General features: G+C 41.5%; 2 protein-coding genes across 2 annotated transcripts in view; one reads left to right on the plus strand and one right to left on the minus strand.

Moving 5' to 3' along the window:
- The window catches only part of LOC114656856 (40S ribosomal protein S25), a 1,002,297-nt gene that overhangs the window by 288,915 nt on the left and 693,758 nt on the right, over positions 1–19,624 (minus strand). The gene's annotated exons all lie outside the window — the stretch shown is intronic.
- Positions 1–19,624, plus strand: part of tecta (tectorin alpha) — an 89,581-nt gene that overhangs the window by 14,892 nt on the left and 55,065 nt on the right. The window contains exons 3-10 of the mRNA XM_051932253.1: positions 707–937; positions 1,232–1,371; positions 1,501–1,682; positions 2,133–2,389; positions 8,545–8,671; positions 8,915–9,031; positions 11,885–12,206; positions 15,070–15,110. Coding sequence (XP_051788213.1) covers positions 707–937; positions 1,232–1,371; positions 1,501–1,682; positions 2,133–2,389; positions 8,545–8,671; positions 8,915–9,031; positions 11,885–12,206; positions 15,070–15,110 — 1,417 coding nt within the window. The remainder of the gene's footprint in view (positions 1–706; positions 938–1,231; positions 1,372–1,500; positions 1,683–2,132; positions 2,390–8,544; positions 8,672–8,914; positions 9,032–11,884; positions 12,207–15,069; positions 15,111–19,624) is intronic.

Raw genomic sequence — 19,624 nt, forward strand, 5'->3', positions numbered from 1 at the left:
CAGCCACCTGGAACAAGACCGGCATCCTGCTGTGTTTTTGATTCAATCAGCAATTTCAGTGTACATTTTGGGGACCTTCAGTGAGTCATGTCACACACGGTTAGGTACCAGGACACTCATCTCTTAGTGACATTTATTGTAAGGCATTTTCCAGTATGACACATGTTCTTCCATGTCTGAAATATCGTGGGTCACAGTGTGCATGCTGCACATGGGGAGGATGTGGATGTGTCCTGCAACACTCGGGGTATAATTTAGAATTTATACAGCAGGTCTAAGGACTCACGGCAGCACAGAATATGCTCCAAATTCTCCAGTGATAAGAAGTCTCATTCCTCTTCCTGCTCTACATTTTTCTAAGACAAAAGTGTCCTAAACATGAAGGCCAAAGAGAAGATAAGTGCAATAAAGACAGATTGAAAGACGTTGGTAAAAGACATGGCATAGGCCATGACTCTCTAACTGATGTGTATGGCACACATACCTTTCACATGGTTTAGTGAGATCACTGGTAAATGGAGAGAAGTTTGGGGATGGAAGATTGTGGGTGGTGTTTGTGGCATATATCACTGTTAATCAGCATCTAGTGTGCTCCCTTAGAATTTGCAGACCCTTCCCACCAGACACTGCGGTCAACTTCTCTTGTTGTCTTTCAGATATGGAGAGTCTACTGACATGATGCTTTCTTCTTGCTCTCTCTCTTTAGTGTTGTCTTCTCTGCCTCACCTCTGTGGGTGTCTGGCTTCCTTGCCACTTTGGCCTCACAGACGGGGAGGCCCAGCAGTAGCTGCAGCAGAGTGGAAGATGGAGGACGAGGGTGGGCGCAGCTTCATGCAGGTCATCAGTGAGAAGTACAGCCCAGAAAACTTCCCTTACCGTCGGGGTCCAGGGATGGGTGTTGTGGTGCCACCTGGCCCTCAGGGCTCCCCAATGAAAGGTGATTATTTCTTACTGGGCCTACTTTAAGCAGCAGTGGTGTGAAACTGTTGTGTTGATGTGGACATGTCAGTGATAGATCTACAGGTACAATGATGTGTCTGTACTATTGAAGAAGAAAGCAAAGTTGGAGGAGTTACTGTTGGAGGAGGTTGATGAGATATTTATCTGAAGGCCTTGACAAAGTCTCGCTAACATGATTTAGGAATTGGAAAGGCAGCACTATTGGCAGGGGATCACAGAGCATCTTCCTTTATAGATTAGACAAGTTACTGTTTCTGCTTTGTTTCATCAGACCGCCTCAACCTCCCAAGCGTTCTAGTTCTGAATAGCTGCGGAATCACATGTGCTGGAGATGAGAGTGAAATTGCTGCTTTCTGCTCACATGTTTCGGAGCTGGACCTGTCTGACAACAAGCTACAGGACTGGCATGAGGTGAGCACTGAAAGCTGTCCTCCCAGAAAACCAGCTGAGGAGATGTTAGAGGAAAGCGGACACCCATAGGGTGCTGTGACTGCAAGCGGGTCTTATAGCCTTTTTTCCACACCTTTCATTTTGTCATAGATCAGCAAGATTGTGTCCCAAATTCCACATCTCGACTTCCTTAACATTAGTTCCAATCCCCTGCATGAGGCTGTGCTGGATCGGGAGTGCGCAGAGGCCTTTGTGGGAGTGCGACGTCTCGTCCTTAATAACACCAAAGTGTCATGGAAGACTATGCACATCCTCATCAGCGAGACCCCAGAGTAAGAGCATTGGTGGGGTTTGGGTGCTACTTTTACTTTATAGATTCGGAAAAAGAGCGTATCCTCAAAACTTGCAGGTTGCATCTTGTGTTTGTATAAGAGAAGAGTAGGAAACTGTATTACGAATGTTCACTGCTGCAGTGCTCACTTCATATCCATGTAGATAGTTGCAGTGATGTCTCAGTTATTGAGTTTTAAGTAAATCAAAAGTGAACTGACATGTATAATCAATCTGAAATGTGACTTGACAGTGTATAACCATGCATATATATCTTCGCTTTCCTGAAAATGTGTGTTTGCTTGTGTGTGTTGAATGTGCCTGAGCTTGAGTGAACATCTGCATGTTTATGTTTTTAGGTGATTGTGACTCTGTATGGATATCTTCTATCTGCATGTTGCTATGCAATGGTGCAAGGTACTATAACAATGTTGTTGTACATCTTGGTTCAGGTTGGAGGAACTGTTCTTGTGCCTTAATGAATATGATGCTGTGCCCACCTGCTCTGTCACCTGTCCTACCCTGCGACTGCTTCACATAACTGACAACAACCTACACGACTGGAAGGAGGTGCGCAAGTTTGGGGCTATGTTTCCTGGACTGGACACCTTGGTGATGGCCAACAATCACTTGAATGGGATCGGTGACAGTGGTGATACATTAAGTAGGCTTTTCCCCAGTTTGCGCTCCATCAATCTACACAACTCAGGTAAGAGTCCTGGGATGCTGATTGGGTTAATGGTCCCAATCTGTAATGGACAGGCGATGTTTTGCTTGTCTGATTTTTTTTTTCTGGTCCTACAACATTCAATGCAATCTTTTATCAACGTTCAGCAAAACTATCTGAATATGTCAGCATACACGTACAAAACCTTTCTTGAGCCTTGACAGAAAGGTTTTCAGCTGCTCAAAACTAGTTAAAAACCCTGCCAATCTTGGCTTTTTAGATGTGTAAGAATGAACAGACTCCCCTCTCCTGTACACTTGGGCTCCTGCTTGTGTTACCAAACTGTATAAGCCTACTCCAGATGTCAGGCGTATATTAGGACCACCTGTGATAGCACCAACCAACAACATGTATGTGTTCAGGGATTGAGTTTTTGTACTTGTACATCACTGATTACAGCCTATGAGTGCTTACATGTGTTTACTTATACAGACATGTGAAGAAGTAAGTACATATGAAACATAAACTGTTTGTAACATATGTGGACATATCGAGATTTGATCTTCATTTAGATAAAGGTGATGTGATTGGGAGAAAAGTGTGACTTTGCAATAATTTATTAAACAAAAAATGAACAGATATGCCTGCGGTGGGTTGGCACCCTGCCTGGGATTGGTTCCTGCCTTGTGCCCTGTGTTGGCTGGGATTGGCTCCAGCAGACCCCCGTGACCCTGTGTTCGGATTCAGCGGGTTGGAAAATGGATGGATGGATGGATGAACAGATATGCCATTTCCATCTGTGGAAGAAGTAATTACAACCTTGGTTCTAATACAGTAGCTGGTATTGCCCCCTTTGGCAGAAACAACCTCAGTGGAGCATTTCCTGTAACTGTCTACCAGACTCTGACATCGACTGGGTGAAGGTTTTTCCCCACTTCTCCATGCAGTATTCTTTCACTTGTGTGACGTTTTAGGGGTGTCTTGCATGCACAGCCAGCCTGTTTCACATCCCCCAAAAGCATCTTGATGTTGCTCAGATCTGGGCTTTAACTTGGCCATTCTCTTTTTTAATCTTTCCTTTGTGGATTGTCATGTTGCTGGGTCCATTTTCAGTTGAGCTTCATTCTTCTGACAGATGATCTCCTGAAGTACCCTCTGGTACACTAAAGGCATCATAGTGGATTTTGTGATGGTGAGCTGCCCAGCCCTAATGCAGCAAAGCAGGCTCAAACCATATCATTCCCACCACCTTGCTTTACCTTTGGTTCAGGTTCTGGTCCAATGCTGTCTTTGGTTTTTACTAAATATGTCTTCTGGCACTGTGGACGGGTAACTCTAACTTTGTCTCATCTGCCTAGAGCAGCACATTGTTCCAGAAGGTCTGGTCTTTGCCTTGGAGTTGATGGGCAAACTATAGTCTAACCCTGGTGTTCTTTCTGGACAGCAAAGGTGTCCTCCTGGCACATCTTCTATGTAGATCTTGTTTACGCAGTCATATTCTAATGGTAGACTCCAGCACTTTGACATTAGCAGTGACAAGAGTCACATTTAGATTATCTGATGAAATTCGGGGGCTCTTAGACTTCTTTCAGGATCTTGTGTTATGCTCCTATCAGTTGTTTGACTGTTAGATGATCATCTGGGCAGTGAAATGAATGATTTTTATTTGTTTGGTGATCTTTTTTTAAAATCCTTCCCAGACTCATTGGCCATCCACAACCATTTTCTGAAGGCCTCAGAGAGTTCTTTAGATCTGGGCATGGTGATAACACACACTTCAGCATCAAAGAGTAAACTAAACGTCTGAGGTTTAATAAGATAGGTCTGTCCATGATCCTATCTAATGATATTCTAGTCCTTTGCACCTGATTCTAATTTTAGGCATGTGAAGTTTTGAAAAATAGAGGGGTGGCATAACTTTTTCCACATGAGTTTGCATTTATGTTTATTTAAAGTATACAATGGACTATAAAATGTAAAAGTGGCACGATATTTGTTATATAATCTTTATACTGTTTAAATGAAGTCCATATATGTAAAAAATAAAACACATTTCATCTGGGGTACTTACTTTTTCCTATGATTGTATAATTCATTAAGAGTAAAGTACTAAATGTTCAACATTTGAATACATAAACAAAGCAACACTGTGGCATTATAAACTTTCATTTATACAATATGTGGATGTAACTGGCAGTAGAGGCCATGGTCAGTTTTAACAGACAGTTCTAGTCACCAAATTCAAACTGTTGTCCGTCCTGCTCTTTACAACAGTGTTTCTCAACCACTGGGTCACAGGCTGCCATCATTAGTGGGTGTTTCAGCTGCCGCCACCTGCTGAAGCGATCAAAAGTGCTACGTGATACTTTATCCCATCTCTAAGTGTGCTTTTTTCATGAGAAGGGACACCCCCTCCTTCCAATCACACTCATTTTCACAAGGGTGAACCACCCCACTATTTGATTAAGGGTCGTCAGTTAACTTAAAAAGGTAAAACTAGGTCGCAAGACCATAAAGGTTGAGAAGTGCTGCTCTACAACTTTAGAAACAGGTGATGAAATCCAGAACTGTAGACTTAAGTGAAACATGATTGGTAAAATAAGAACCGTATTATCCCAAGGTTCCAACTCCCTCTTATGTGTCATTTAATGTCCAGGAGTCATAGCATTTCAAAGGTGCAGCAACCAGCAGAATAGGAGACGGACAGTCCATTACAGTTCGTATTGATTGATGAAATCATGAGTAAATAATTAACATGTTTGGGATATTAACAGCTGTGGTGGGTTGGCACCCTGCCCGGGATTGCTTCCTGCCTTGTGCCCTGTGTTGGCTGGGATTGGCTCCAGCAGACCCCCGTGACCCTGTGTTCGGATTCAGCGGGTTGGAAAATGGATGGATGGATATTAACAGTGTAAACAATAGCTGCAATCACTATTGGTGTATGCTCGACTAAAGCCTGGATTTCAATTCTGATAGTGATAAGACATTCCTTACCCTGGCAAAGCAATCATTCCACAGTTTTGGGGCCCTGTAGTTAAGTGTTTGACCTTGATGCCCAATACAGCCTCAGTTCAAAACACATAATTATTTTTCTCAACCCTTGTAAGCTACTTTTCTGGGCAGTGTTTGCCAACTGCTTTTCTGCATAATTTTCCTTTTTCCCCCCTCTTCCAAGTTGCCTGCTATACAGTCCTTTGGGAAAAGTAATTACCTACTCCCATAGGCACCTACCCTTTCTTTCGATCTGATAAAGTAGAAGGACACGTCGTGCATGGCTGCAGAGGCGTTTTCTTCTCAGGAAATTACTATTTAGGTTACAACATCATTAGATAGATAACCCCCGTGGCAGACGACAGCTCTGTTATGGGAATGTGCAGAAACAAGATCCTCATCTTGCAAGCAATTACATTTTAAATTATGGAGGGGTAGACACACCAAGCCCACCATTGCCTCAGTTGCCTAACACCTACAGTACAGCAAGTTTTTTTTTTTGCCTGTGTGCCATGGGAATGCTAAGATCTCTATAAGGACTAAAGGTGGTAAGAGCTGCCCATCCTCTGGGGTTGAGTTTTATAATAAGCACACATTCACTACCGTGAGGTGGGTGTATTCTAATAAAAGAACTGCCTCACTTGTTGTTCTGTCTAGTGCAGTGATTCTTAACCTTTTTTGAGTCACAGAACTCTTTAACAATCTGAAGAAAGCTATGGACACCCCCTTCCCCAGAAGTATTCACATTAAAACAACTTTGCATGCAATGAATATAATGTAGTTTATTTATCGAGATTTTATTGTTTCATACATATATGACATACAAAAAGTATTATTAAACTTTAAAGTAAACAATCTAAAAAAACACTCCTTTTTTATGCAAAAAGTAATGGCCACTCATTGTAATTATGAAATACAATCCTCTTGTGCAAATGAACAGATCTACTACTACTACGTGTTCTACTACCATTACTACTAGTACTGCTATTACATCTACTCTGAATCAACAGGACCAGGCTGTACAGTTGTAAGAGCCAATCTTAGAAAGTTAAAGTTTTGAATTAAACTCATATTAATGTTTGCTTTATTTGAATAGAATATAATTTCTTCCATAGTCATAGACAATGGTATAGTCTTTTCCCCCTATAAGTTAGCAAGATATAGAATCTTCTTACTATAACTGAGAAACAGTGTGATAGATTCAGTTGTGTTTAGAACAGGTCCCAGTAAAGAGGGACTTGATAAACCCATTTTAAGTTAGAAATGGGATAAGCATACAGTTTTCTGACCATTTTAAAATGGTTCAAAAATTATAAGTAATTAGTAACGATTTAAAATGTAACAAGATTAAGCTTAGAACTACATTTTTCTTATTATAATTTTTTCTTTTTTGCTATTTTAATTTTCTTTTTTTTGTGTGAACTGTTTTACCCTAAGTTCTTGTCTATAAGCCGGACTCAGGTATTAGCCGGAGACCAAAAATCATACGAATTTTTAAAATAAAATCGTATCATAGATAAGCCGGACTCATGGATAAGCCGAACGTACTATAACCTATAACTAATAGAAGGGAGGGAGGTCAGTGGTCTCACTCGCGCCCATTTAATTTCTTTAAGGGGGAGAGAGTGTGAGATATTGGCGTCTCTCTCACTCCCCGCATGGCGCGGTTGGAGCGGCCGGAGCGCGTTCTTTCTGCTCTGGGCGTCGCCGAGTCAACACTAGCGCGTAGCGGTCATTTAAATTGTGATTTTATATGTAAGCATATTTAAATATATATCGCGGATTTCTGCGGACAATGGGTCTTTTAATTTCTGGTACATGCTTCCTCAGTTGGTTTGCCCAGTTGATTTCATACAAGGGACGCTATTGCCAGATGGCTGAGAAGCTACCCAACTTACTTTTCTGTCTCTCTTGAGCTGACTATCTGTGATCCTGACGTATGGGGATTGAGCAGGGGGGCTGTTTGCACACCTAGACGATACGGACGCTCGTCTAAAAATGCTGAAAGATTATCTTCATGTTGCTATCTTTTGTAAAGCTGATTCCTGAAAAGACATGCTGCACAGTGCTTCGCATACTTAAAAGCTCGAAGGGCACGTATTGATTTTTGACTGAAAAACAAACTCTCCCTCTCTCTCTCTTTGTCTGCTCCTGACGGAGGGGGTGTGAGCTGCCGCCTTCAACAGCTTTGTGCCGTGGTGCTTCGCATACTTAAAAGCCAAACAGACATATTGATTTGTTTGCTTCACTCCTTTGAAGAGGAAGATATGTTTGCATTCTTTTAATTGTGAGACGGAACTGTCATCTCTGTCTTGTCATGGAGCACAGTTTAAACTTTTGAAAAAGAGACAAATGTTTGTTTGCAGTGTTTGAATAACGTTCCTGTCTCTCTACAACCTCCTGTGTTTCTGCGCAAATCTGTGACCCAAGCATGACAATATAAAAATAACCATATAAACATATGGTTTCTACTTCGCGGATATTCTTATTTCGCGGGTGGCTCTGGAACGCAACCCCCGCGATGGATGTATAAGCCGGACTTATGTATAAGCCGATATTCTATTTTTTCATTTTCACAACTTTTTTCCTTAGATAAGCCGCGGCTTATAGACAAGAACTTAGGGTACTTTGAAACTTAACTAAACTTTTAAAAACGAAGATATTTTGTCTGTGGAATCATTTCTGCACGTCAGGCCTTTGCTGAATCCCATTTTTATTTGAGTTAGAGCTGCAGAATTTTAGAAACTTTGGGAAAACGCAGCTACAATAGTAAATATAAATGTTTACTTTTATCTGACCCTCACAGACCCCCTGACCTCAGGTTAAGAACCCCTGCTCTAGTGGCTGTCAAGAAAAAAAGCTGTGCAACTAACATCATGCAGTCTTGTTTTAGATGAACAAACCAGTCCAGCACCAACTCAAAATCCAGCATTTGACTTGGAGCATCTTGGTGAACCTAAATAGCAGGATTGGTATTACTGGAAAAGGCATCCAAGAATAAACCTGGAACCACGGGGCTTGATGATATACAAATGTAATACTAGGGTGACAAGTTGGCACCGGATTTTCAGTTCTAAGACTTTGAGAATAGTACTGTTGCTTATTAAGATGAGCAGTCCTTAAGTCTGAGAACAAGTCGTTATCCAGTATAGTACTACATTCTAAAAGCAAAACACTCAGTGCGTTCCCTTTTGTCTGACTGCCAGGTTTAAGCAACTGGGAGGACATCGAGAAGCTGAACTTGTTCCCAAAGCTGGAGGAGGTGCGGTTGCAAGGCATCCCTCTACTGCAGACCTACACTAATACAGAGCGAAGGAACCTCATAATTGCTCAGTAGGTGGCTTACTAATTTGCTGCAGTGCACTGTAAAACTGCATGTGTATGTATGTGTGTGTGTGTGTATGTGTATGTAGACTTAAGTAAAACATGATTGGTAAAATAAGAACCTTATTATCCCAAGGTTCCAACTCCCTCTTATGTGTCATCTTGTGTGTGTGTGTGTGTGTGCTGCCACATGGTGTCACATCTTGACAGGGAATTTCGGCTCAATGACTGTTCCTTTTTTCTCTGCCACAGTTTGCCTTCTGTTTCTGTACTAAATGGCAGTGTGGTAACAGACGGTGAGAGGGAAGATGCAGAAAGATTCTTCATCCGCTATTATTCAGATTTTCCAGAGGAGGAGCAACCATGCAGGTGAGACAGACTAGTACCTGGGTCACTGATTTAGTGAAGAGTGACTTTAATACATCTTGGTTTACATTATACACTGAAAAAGTTGTATTGTCACTTCCTGGAAACAAGAAGGCACAGTTTTTAAAAACACTAAGTTTGCAATGAGTGGTGAGAGGGGCTCATGTTTCTTGAAGTAAACAGTGGTCTGCTAGAGGGCGAAGAAAAATTCTATCTTAACTCTGACAGACTCATAAAGTGGAGTGCAGACATGAGAGGTAATCAGGACAGCCATTGTAAAACTGCACTGTTCAGCTTCAGAAGCTTTATGGAAATAAATATATACATGGCCGACTGTTGAGTAAGTACCTGCATAGTGTACCATGTCAGTGCGGAGAAGAGTGAGCAGGCATTCTTGCCAATAGACTTGCCAGGATTTGTGGTGGTGGGCGGGGTTTTACGGGAAGTTTGTGGAGCTGCCTAAGGCTGTGTTGGGGCAAATAGGTAAAGTACAGTGAACATAGGCTATTAAGGTTTTGTTACTGATAATTATGAAGATACCAGGGAAGAAAACTACCTATGGGGGCCAGGCGGCCCTACATCAGTTGACTGTGAGCCTAACCTTAGAGCAGGGCAAATCTGTCTTTGGTTTGGCAGTCCAGCAGCTGGGCACTAACCTTTGGGATACAATAGGCCTAGTCACCAACGATCAAAGGAGCTATTGTAAGAACCAGATTGATTGGGAAAAGTGATATGGGAGATCAGCACCGGGCACAGTGGCCCAGGGACTCCTTAACGGTCTCCTTGTAACAAGAGAGCGATGTTCCTTTTTTATGAGAAGAAGCTGCAATTTCCAATTAGGAGTCCAGCCTCTTTAAGTGCGTTTTTGGATGGGGTCGCTGAAACGCCAAGCAGGGCCTGCTTGACACCTGACCCAAAGGCTGCATGCTCAGTACAGAGCTTCTGTGCTTTCTTGAGCTGCAGAAACAATGTTTCTAAGCAGAGATAGAAGGGAGAAATTTAGGTTAGGTGAACATGGTACAAAAGAACACTGGATTACTTCACATCATCATCCTAAGCCACCTAGTGGAACCTAATTGGTAATGTCAAGTGTAGGCAAACAGGCAGGAGAAATATGTAATCGGGCTACAGGGGGGGCAACAAAAAAGATCAAAAAGACTTCTATTCTTTCAAGCATTTCACCTGCGTTAGGGAATGAATTGTGTAAATGATCAGCAGGCGCAGTCTCAAAGCTTCAGCCCCAGCAGAGCAGTAGTCATTTGTTGAACACCTAGTATAGTGGTGCCAAAGATCAGAGTTTAACTGTGTCATGTGAGCTGGGTTTTTGGAGCCATAGTGGCCTGTTTGTTTGGTAGGAAATGGAGCTAAGTGGAAATGTTGAGGAGGTTGTTTAGTTGGATTATACAGCTTCCATTGTAAATGCGTGGGTAGAGTGGCCATTTGATGCCAATTACAGTAGGTACTTTTAGGAGCGGAGCATACAGTATATACTGTACAGGGAGGGAATTTATGTTGACATTAGTGTGGCACATTTATTTTGACCTGTCCTCTAAGCTGTTAAAAATGAGCCACAGCCAAGTACTACAGACAGGAGTACTGGAATAGGTATAGAACTGGTGATGAGACACCCCCCTAAACCCAAACCCCCCCCCCCCCCCTCCAACCCTAGATGGTGGTTATTTACAGATGTAATCAAGTGTTGCCATGTGACTGGAAAGCAAGGCAGCTGTGTTAAGGAACTTTTATTTCGTCCCCCAATTCCCATATTGACCCCAGTGTCATTAATACTCTGAGAGCCCCCATGGTATTCTGGGGCAAAGCTTTGTGGCGCCATGGCAGTTTCCCCAGAGCCCAGGTTACTGGCAGGTCTCATGGAACAGTGACAGACCGACAGGGCCACGCCATGCAGTTCCTTAAATATCAGAGCTGAGTCACAGACAATGGGGCCTTTCTTCCTGTCTTGCAGGCCAGCAGACAATGGTGGCACCTGTGGCTGGTGATGATGGTGGTGGAGGGGGTGGGTGGGAGGGTAATGTGGGGGGGATGTGGGTTGTCTGCTATTTCACTTGGCTTTTAACGTTTCTTGACTGGATGCCACTTTCCCAGGTCATAGCAGCCTATCCCCTTACCAAGTCCGTTATTGAGTCCCATGTTGGAGCTAAGAGTGTTTCAAAGCATAGCCCCACAGCTTTGTGTAATGTGAGACTCTTTAAGTCACAGAGACTGTGTGTGTGTGTGTGTGTGGTGGTGGTGGTGGTGGTGGGGGGGGGGGGTGTTAGGGATTTAAGATGAGATGTGATAGGGTGATAGCACTGAAGCAGCAGAGAGTGGAGACCTAGGTTTATGTTTGCTTGCCGCTTTCACACTGAAAGGTTAATTACGAGAGAGGCCACCATTTTCCATGTGGAATCATCACAGAGCACTGGCACGTGCAGCAAAGCTCTGCAGAGCATCATTTATTTATGTAGTGCCTTTCAAGGTAAGGTTTCAAGGTTTGCATATTAGTGCACACCAATGGTAGGGGTTGTTGAGGGCTGTCTGAAACAGAAAGAGGTGCTCATGCAGTTTTTTACATTACTTTTGTTTTCTTCATATAGGGGTCCACTTGCCAGCTTATTGTTACCTTGTATGAAGTCTTGTCATTGGTACTTAAAAGTTCAGTCAGTGCCACACTGAAAAAAATGTTTAAAAAAATGAGATCAATCTAAACTCTTTAGTTTCTTAAAAATCTCCTGCAGATTGCCAGGGATATTACTCTTACCTTGGTACCTTGACCAACACACAATTTTCTCCCTGACACTGATAAGGAGCGCCTCTCATATGATGAACACACTGATTTCTTTTTTTCCCCCTAAGGTACAAGAGCTTGGTCAATAAGTATGGAAAACTGGAACCACTAGCCGACATTGACCTTCGGCCCCGTTGCAATGCCAAGGTAGAGGTTCACTTTGAAGGCAAAGTGGAGGTGATGAGTATTCGATTGGATCAGACGGTGGCCGAGCTAAAGAAGCAGCTTCGTACAGTGGTGCAGATGTCCACCAACAGCATGCGGCTCTACTACATTGACAAGGATGTGGCAAATGCCTTCGGGCCAGAGGAGATGAAGTATAGTACACGAGCCCTGCACTCTTACAGCATCAGAGATGGCGATGAAATTCTTGTGGTGCCCAAAACCAAGTGACTAGCCGGCTGATAGCTACTTCAACCTATGCCACTTCCTTATCTTTGCTTTACTTCCCTATTTCTCTTGCGTGGCTGCATCTGGGGTGCCCACCAATGACTGTGAGGCTCTGCGGCCCTCCTGCTTTGCCAAAGACTCCGAGATAATTTGTGGCAGGCAGCATAAAGCGCCTCCTGAAGATGAAGACCAGGAGTGGATTATTCCGTTGTGATTGTGTGGCTGCCTTTTTTTTTTTTTTTTTAAACAAAAACCTGCAGATCTGACCCTGGGGGTCCTTCATAGCATCTAAGGCGGGAGAATCTGCTGAGCGGGTGTCCCCGCTCCTCTCCTAGGGAGGCATGCACACAGCCTCTGACTCTTTATTATTTATTTGGTTTTTAATTTCTAGTCAGATATTGGGCAGACTTCTGTGACTTTAAATTAAATAAACCTGTATGTCTCAAGGATGTAGGGCTTTTTGACATAGACAATTTTATATCAAATCAATAAATGCAAATGAGGTGGGTGCAGATTCTCTGCAGTGTCCAAGAAGCCCATCCCATAAGTGTCTTGACTTATTTCTTACTCTAGGGGATAGCTAGAGTGTGGAGTGAAACTGATTTTTGGTACAGATATGAGAATGACCACAGGCCCCTTTTCCAGCTTTTGTAAATAAGGCCATTTTCTCCCTTCTTTTAAAGACTCTTATAGCCTGTGTATCAATGTCAAGCACCACTTCCACTAGCTATAGATATATGCACACCTCAAGAGAGGCACATGCCCTGCACAAATGGTGGAGACTTCATCTGCCCTATAATTTCATGTTATCATCACCCCACCTCAAGTCCCATGGTAGCCTATATTCTCAGCTATACTCCATGAACCCACTACCCAGTGATGTCTTTCAGAGGCAAAGGAGGACATAACAAAAGCCTACCTATTACACATACTAATCACAAATATGCTCTCCACAGCCCACCAGGATACATGGAAGTTTACTTTCTTTTTGGTCAATTGCAGCAATGGCCAGCCAATCCTAAAATACCCATCACTTCTCCAAAGGTCCACCAGTACTCAGGACACACTACAATCTTGTTGGTGTTTGTGCAGAATGGACAGCTGTGCCTAAAAACTTACCAACTTCTTAATTAGGAACTGTTTCTCGTAGTTAACAGAACGTACCTTTAAATTAGATGTTCCCATTGTTCCTGTAATCATTATGCTGTATCTAAAATTCCTGCCAGTGTACATTTTACTTTCCTTGGGAAATGTAGGAAATATTTTGTGAATACCTCAGCTTTTTTTTTTCTTTATTAAAAAAAAAATGATTAAAAGAGCTACTTAAATGATGAATGCACACAAAGGATAAAATGGTATCAAGTTAGATTTAGGATGCCTCTTTATTTGTACATTATTATTAACTGACTGCTCATTTGGAAGAAAAACAAAACTAAAAATAGCTTAAAATTCACAAGCACTGAATTAAAATGAGGGAAAACGTATGAACTATTTTGCGCTAGAAGCCACGGCAGCAATAAGCACATTTTCAGAGTAAATCAAAAGCTGCACTATTATTAAAATGTGAGGCTGCAGACAAAGGTCTGATACAAACCTGCTAATTAAATGAGATGTTCAGGTAACAACATACTCAGATGAAGAAACTGGAACAAAAGCCAACCGGCAGTGCAGCCCTTCAGGACCAGACATGTCTGTCCCTATGGGACAGCTACTGAGAATAATGCAGAGTAATCTAGGATGGAGTGTGTCGCTATTTTGGGTGGTCGCGGTGGCTGTCCCTTTTGTGACCTGTGATTGGCTTTAGGTTACAGTGCAGATGGTGACTTCTCTTCTGGGTGTTTCATTGCTTACTGTGGTTCTGAACGGCTGCAGAGACCCCTATAAACTGGATTAGCGCATGGGACACATGAAATAATGGGGTGTGCGTGAAAGTGTGTGCTTTTACTGTTATTCTCTCAAAGACTTTTCTTTTAAAATTGTGAATGGAGTCCTTGGCATTATGTGTGACCTTCACAGTGTAAAAGTGAGCACATCTGTCTGAAAAGCATCAGTGTCACCTTCAATTAGCATCTTGGCCTGAAATCAGATCTCGATATACAAATGAAGTACAGGACAAGCAAGACCCACTGTGGGATGTAGCCTCGGGGAACTGTTGGAGTTATCCTTCACCTACAGTTTTAGGCTTTTTATTGATTTCAGGAATTATCATTTTTTAAAGGAACAATTATAAATCATTTCATTTTCAACTTAAAACATTCATTATTACACTATATATTATATATATATATGTGTATATATATATGTTATATATATATATATATATATATATATATATATATGTGTGTATTGCGGTGGGTTGGCACCCTGCCCAGGATTGGTTCCTGCCTTGCGCCCTGTGTTGGCTGGGATTGGCTCCAGCAGACCCCCGTGACCCTGTGTTCGGATTCAGCGGGTTGGAAAATGGATGGATGGTTAGAAATACAGTACATATATAAATAATAATTTCTACCACTGTTACTTCGGCCTAATGAGACTGCTATTGTAGATAATAATGCAGGTATTTTTTTTAAACTACAGGTTGGCTACCCTTCGTATTATATGCCAAATTTAAAGCAAATTGCCCTTTACCTCTTCACACATGCTGCATTATTTTTTTTTACATAGGCTGTTAATCTGATTACAAATTTAGCTTTAAGAGTGATGTGTTTCCCAGCTAGACCTGTGTGATAAAGCAGTGGAGGAAAAGCCTGCCAGCCTGGGCAGCTCATTTATACTTGGAAACAGAAAAAGCTTTTCAGTTAAACGTCTATGAGCTGCATTAGCTCAGCCGTACTGGTAAACATAAATTTCTTGCTTGTTTTAGCTAGATCAAGTGATCACACATTTCTGCAAGTATCCAGTGATGTATGCCACCAAGTATATACATACAATAGTGACTACCCGGCAGCATTGCGTATCTTTGTATTGATGGGAACCGATTTTGATTAGAACAGACAAGACACATGTGCGGCTCATTTTGAACACTTGTACCCTTCTAGTCCTGTTTAGAGCCTCTTTCACACAGGCTATATCTAGAATATAATGGTAGATTGTAAGTCAAGGGCATGTACAAAAGAAAGCCAGAAAAGTCAACTCTGCAAGGCTGTGATTCTCATAAATGTACTGCTTATCTCACACGTTACTAAATATCATAAAATGACAAATTCCAGCACACCAAACACAACAAATGTTACATAAGAGGCTCTGCCTGTAATTTGAGTCAGGCTATGAGGTTTCAAAAAGACACACGGGACATAATGTTTGTTTTGTAAAGTTAATTGAAAAAAGCCTGGAAAATGGATGGACTCAGAACAAAAATTGATTCTTTACTCTCTAGTCAAGCTAAAATGGAGATTATTAATCAGTTTTGAGGTAAAAGATTTAATAATGTATGACAGATTTACAAAGGGCTGAATTTTTAAATAAATTCAAAACCTTTTGAAAAATGCGTTCAACTATCAGGATCTCCTCCTCGGCTTTTTCCACATCTGAGACTCTTGTGTCTGATGGGTTATTCTTGTAAATGTAAATAAACCAATCTGAATACATTCCCGGACCTGGCTAAGGCTCAGGTTCAGGATATTAAAAGTGTTTTACTGAAAGCACTCGATGAATACCAATGTACCTCAGCCTTCAGACAGCAGTCCCATTGAAGCTTGCAGGAAGCCAGTTCCACTAGAAGCTTCGATCAAGGTGATTACATCTTCAGGCTTAGAAGTCCTTCTAACTTGCCACTACTGAAGACTCAAAAATTGTGCAAGTGCTTCTCCAATCCATTGCCGATAGCAGGACTCTGCTGCTTTTTTACTTATTCACATTTGGTATAGGTGTGATGAGACTGAGTGAAGCTTATTGCTCACACTGGGCAGATGACCCAGTTATGTTTTCTTTTTTTACTGCCAGAACTGGAGCGGGCACCTGGTCAACATTTCATTTTAAATCTGACTCTGCCAGACTACTAAGTACAAATGAGATGAGCTGCTTGCATTGCCCCTGGTAAATATGACCATTGTTCTTAGTTCAGTATGAAAGGAACTATATTAAAACTGACAACACATATAAGTCCGATCCAGTACCAAACATACACTCTTGAGGCCACCTGCCCAAGATATGGCCCTTCGAACTTTCCTTGATTGTATAGCGTAGTATGCAGCACTGGCCACAAGTTGTTTAGGTTTGCACTCTGATCACTCCTATAAGTTTAAGTTCACCTTCTGTTTCTGCTGCTCTATTGCAAAGCACTTTTTTTTTTGTGGAGCACATTAGCAAAGCACCAAATAATAGTAATTAGACAGCCTGATGAATCCAAATGAGTCCCGGGAGAGCCATTATCAGATGGGAGCAGGGTAGTTTTCACAGGCTCCTATTGCTCTTATCTCCTCTCAGGAAGGATTCACCTCCCAATTTGCTGCAAATGAGTTGCAATCATTCAGGAATCTAAGGAGAGTGGCTGATGGAGGAAAGAGGATGTTAATTTTGTAATCCTAGCAGGGGATTTGGACAAGAGGCCAGATGAAGATGCTTTCTGTGTGTGTGTGCGTGTGGACGCCCCCAAGGCCCTTGGGTTCGAATCCAAAGTGCTGACATTTCTATTAAAACTCACCTTGTCTAAGAGGTTTAGCCATAAAAAAAGAAGAACCCTCTCCTGTTACACAGAACACCCCCGCCCCTCTCACTCAGTAAGCCCCCTTCTAAAAAGAGAAGGAAGAAAAAAAAACAGCTGATCTCAGATTCTCGTCTCTACTACCCCCCAAAAAATCAAATCCAAACCATTCAATTACACTCGCCCACAACTAACAATAGACTTTGCTTAGGCTTGTTTTTGGTCTTTCTACCTTGCCTCCAGCTTTTTAGATATTTATGTGCAATCAGACATAATTTGTCAAGAACAAAAGCAGAAAGTTATACATTCATTGGAGGGATTTGGAGTTTTATTTCTCTGAAGTAAGACGTTGAAGAATCTGGATGGCACTTGAGGACCGCTGCTGGATGTGAGCTGCCCGCACATTTTTACAATCAGGTTAGTGCATCTCTCGCCTCACTTCCCGGGACCTGATGGGACTTCTTGTGTGCTGTTACACTTCAGTGAGCCACCTGCATTTTACTGTTCTGCCAATGAATTTTGGCAGCCTCATAAATAATGGCAAGAAATACTGTATATACACATAAAAAAATATTTACACGGACTAGGTGCACAGAGCAGATTAATTAACTGTCCTGTCAACTAGATCAGGATTTATTTATATAGTGACTTAGTAGATCATTGTCACTTTGTTCATTCTTATTCTATGCAATGTTTCTCATGATTATGTCAGCTAATTTAAAGAGTGAAATTACTTCACGCGTCTTAGTAGAAAGTAGGGAGTGCCAGCCAGATTATAAATGAGACTTTTTTACATCTACTTTCACAATTAGATTTCACCAAGGGACTCTTCTATATACTCCTTGTACCAAGCAAGTGGAAGACACACTATGTCACATTGAAACCTAATAAGCACTACGTATATACATAGAGAAGCTAAATGTCCTATTAACAGAGACTGGGCGATAATGTCGAACAGATAAAGAATTCATCAAATGGTTCAAGTAGAGCACACATTTACTCTGATGGCTCAGAGTTAATAGGACCCTGCCAGCACAGATGCCCATCAAGAAGAGAATCTGATACAGGGCTCTTCATGAATGAGTTTTAAATGTTTCATGTAGCCTAGTAAATAAAAATCACATATATTATTCTTTGTTTTGTTTGATGGTGTGCATGAGATTATTTCCTGGGAATATTTTACCTCTGTTCAAAAGGTTCACAATTTCTATGTAGAGTCGTTAGGAAAAAACAACTGTGAGAATGAGAAGCATTTAAAGGTTTCACTTGACATAAAGAAAAATATCGAGGAGAATTTGTTCTATGCAAGTAAAAAATTCCACAGCAGTATGTGTTAATAGCTTGCTTTCTGTTGCTGCAGCATTTATCTTCAAATAGTTGACAACATCTACAAGGTCTTCGTTTTAATAATTCAAACACAGTAAAATATTCACACTTTTTCTTTATGTGTCTAAGCAGGATGTTTAGCATACATGTCTGTCATCACTTCTTACTTGCTTTAGAACATACTGTATTCTATATTTCAGCATGGTGTCTAGCATTGCTGCTTCCACATGACTGCAAAGTCCTAGGATTGAATCCAATGTGTCATCATTGTCTGTGTGGAGTTAGCATGCTCTTCAGTGTCCCTGTGGGTTTTCCTCCCACAACCCAAAGAAGTGTGTGTTAGCTAAACTGTTGGGTCTAAATTGCCCCCTATGGCCCTCTGAAGGCCTGGCACTTTGACCACTATTGGTATCTGCCTTATACCCAATGCTGCTGGGACAGGTTCCAAACCTCTGCAACTTTAAATTGGATTAAACAGGTTTGAAAATGTTATGCTTTTAAATGACACCATGTCCACTAATGATACTTTATGCGTTTTATTTATTAATGTTGTGTGGTAAGAACATAGGTAAGCCAGCTTCAACAATGTCACTGTTTATTTAGATGATCCTGACTACACCATATATGGCAACTTTCATAATGTCACACCAGACAGATGACATTGATCAAATGGATTTTCAGTTTCCTTTCCATTTCCTACAATTTCTTTGTATATGTCAGTACAGTGTGTGCAGTTCCTATCTAGTGCTGTTCCAAAGTAGTTTCAGAACCAATGAGCAACCCTTTTTATTTGGATTTTTACTTTTTACTTCACTTTTCATAGTGAGTACTTGTGTGGTTCTCTTTTCAGCCTTTTCTTGCCAGTGTATAACATACCAGATGTAATTTATTTACTTTATGCATTACTTCCTATAATGTATTTCTTATCCCATGCACTGCCTTTAAGTTTAGGATTTGAGGTTTTTTAAGCAACACAAATCTTGTTGGCAGAGATAAATCTGTCCAGTCTAGGTAACCAGATACAGTGTGGACAGCCATAACAAAGTAAATGCCCCTGTGTGCAGCCATCATGCTGAGAGCAAATTACACACTCTGTGATTAGCCATTATTTCGAGAGTAAATTAGATGCCCTCTGATCAGCCACCATGCTTGGAGCAAACGAGATGACCTGGGGGCAGCTGTTGTACCACTAGAGAAAGAAATATCCTAAGGGCAGTTATCGAAACAGAAATAAGGCAGATACAGTGGGGAAATCACATTGAGAATCAATTTAAGTCTGGCTATGTCTTTTCTTGAAGCGGTCAGCTATCTTCTCTCCTCTGTTATCAAACCCAGCATACTCTCCTAAATCAAATTTGAAGATTCTTTATCTGCCAGATTGTTTAATTCAAGGTGCTGAGATGAACATAGGCAGGTGATCATTACCTGGCCACTGCGTTGCCTGTGGGAT

Source organism: Erpetoichthys calabaricus, chromosome 9 (assembly GCF_900747795.2).
Source record: "Erpetoichthys calabaricus chromosome 9, fErpCal1.3, whole genome shotgun sequence".
Taxonomy (NCBI): domain Eukaryota; kingdom Metazoa; phylum Chordata; class Cladistia; order Polypteriformes; family Polypteridae; genus Erpetoichthys; species Erpetoichthys calabaricus.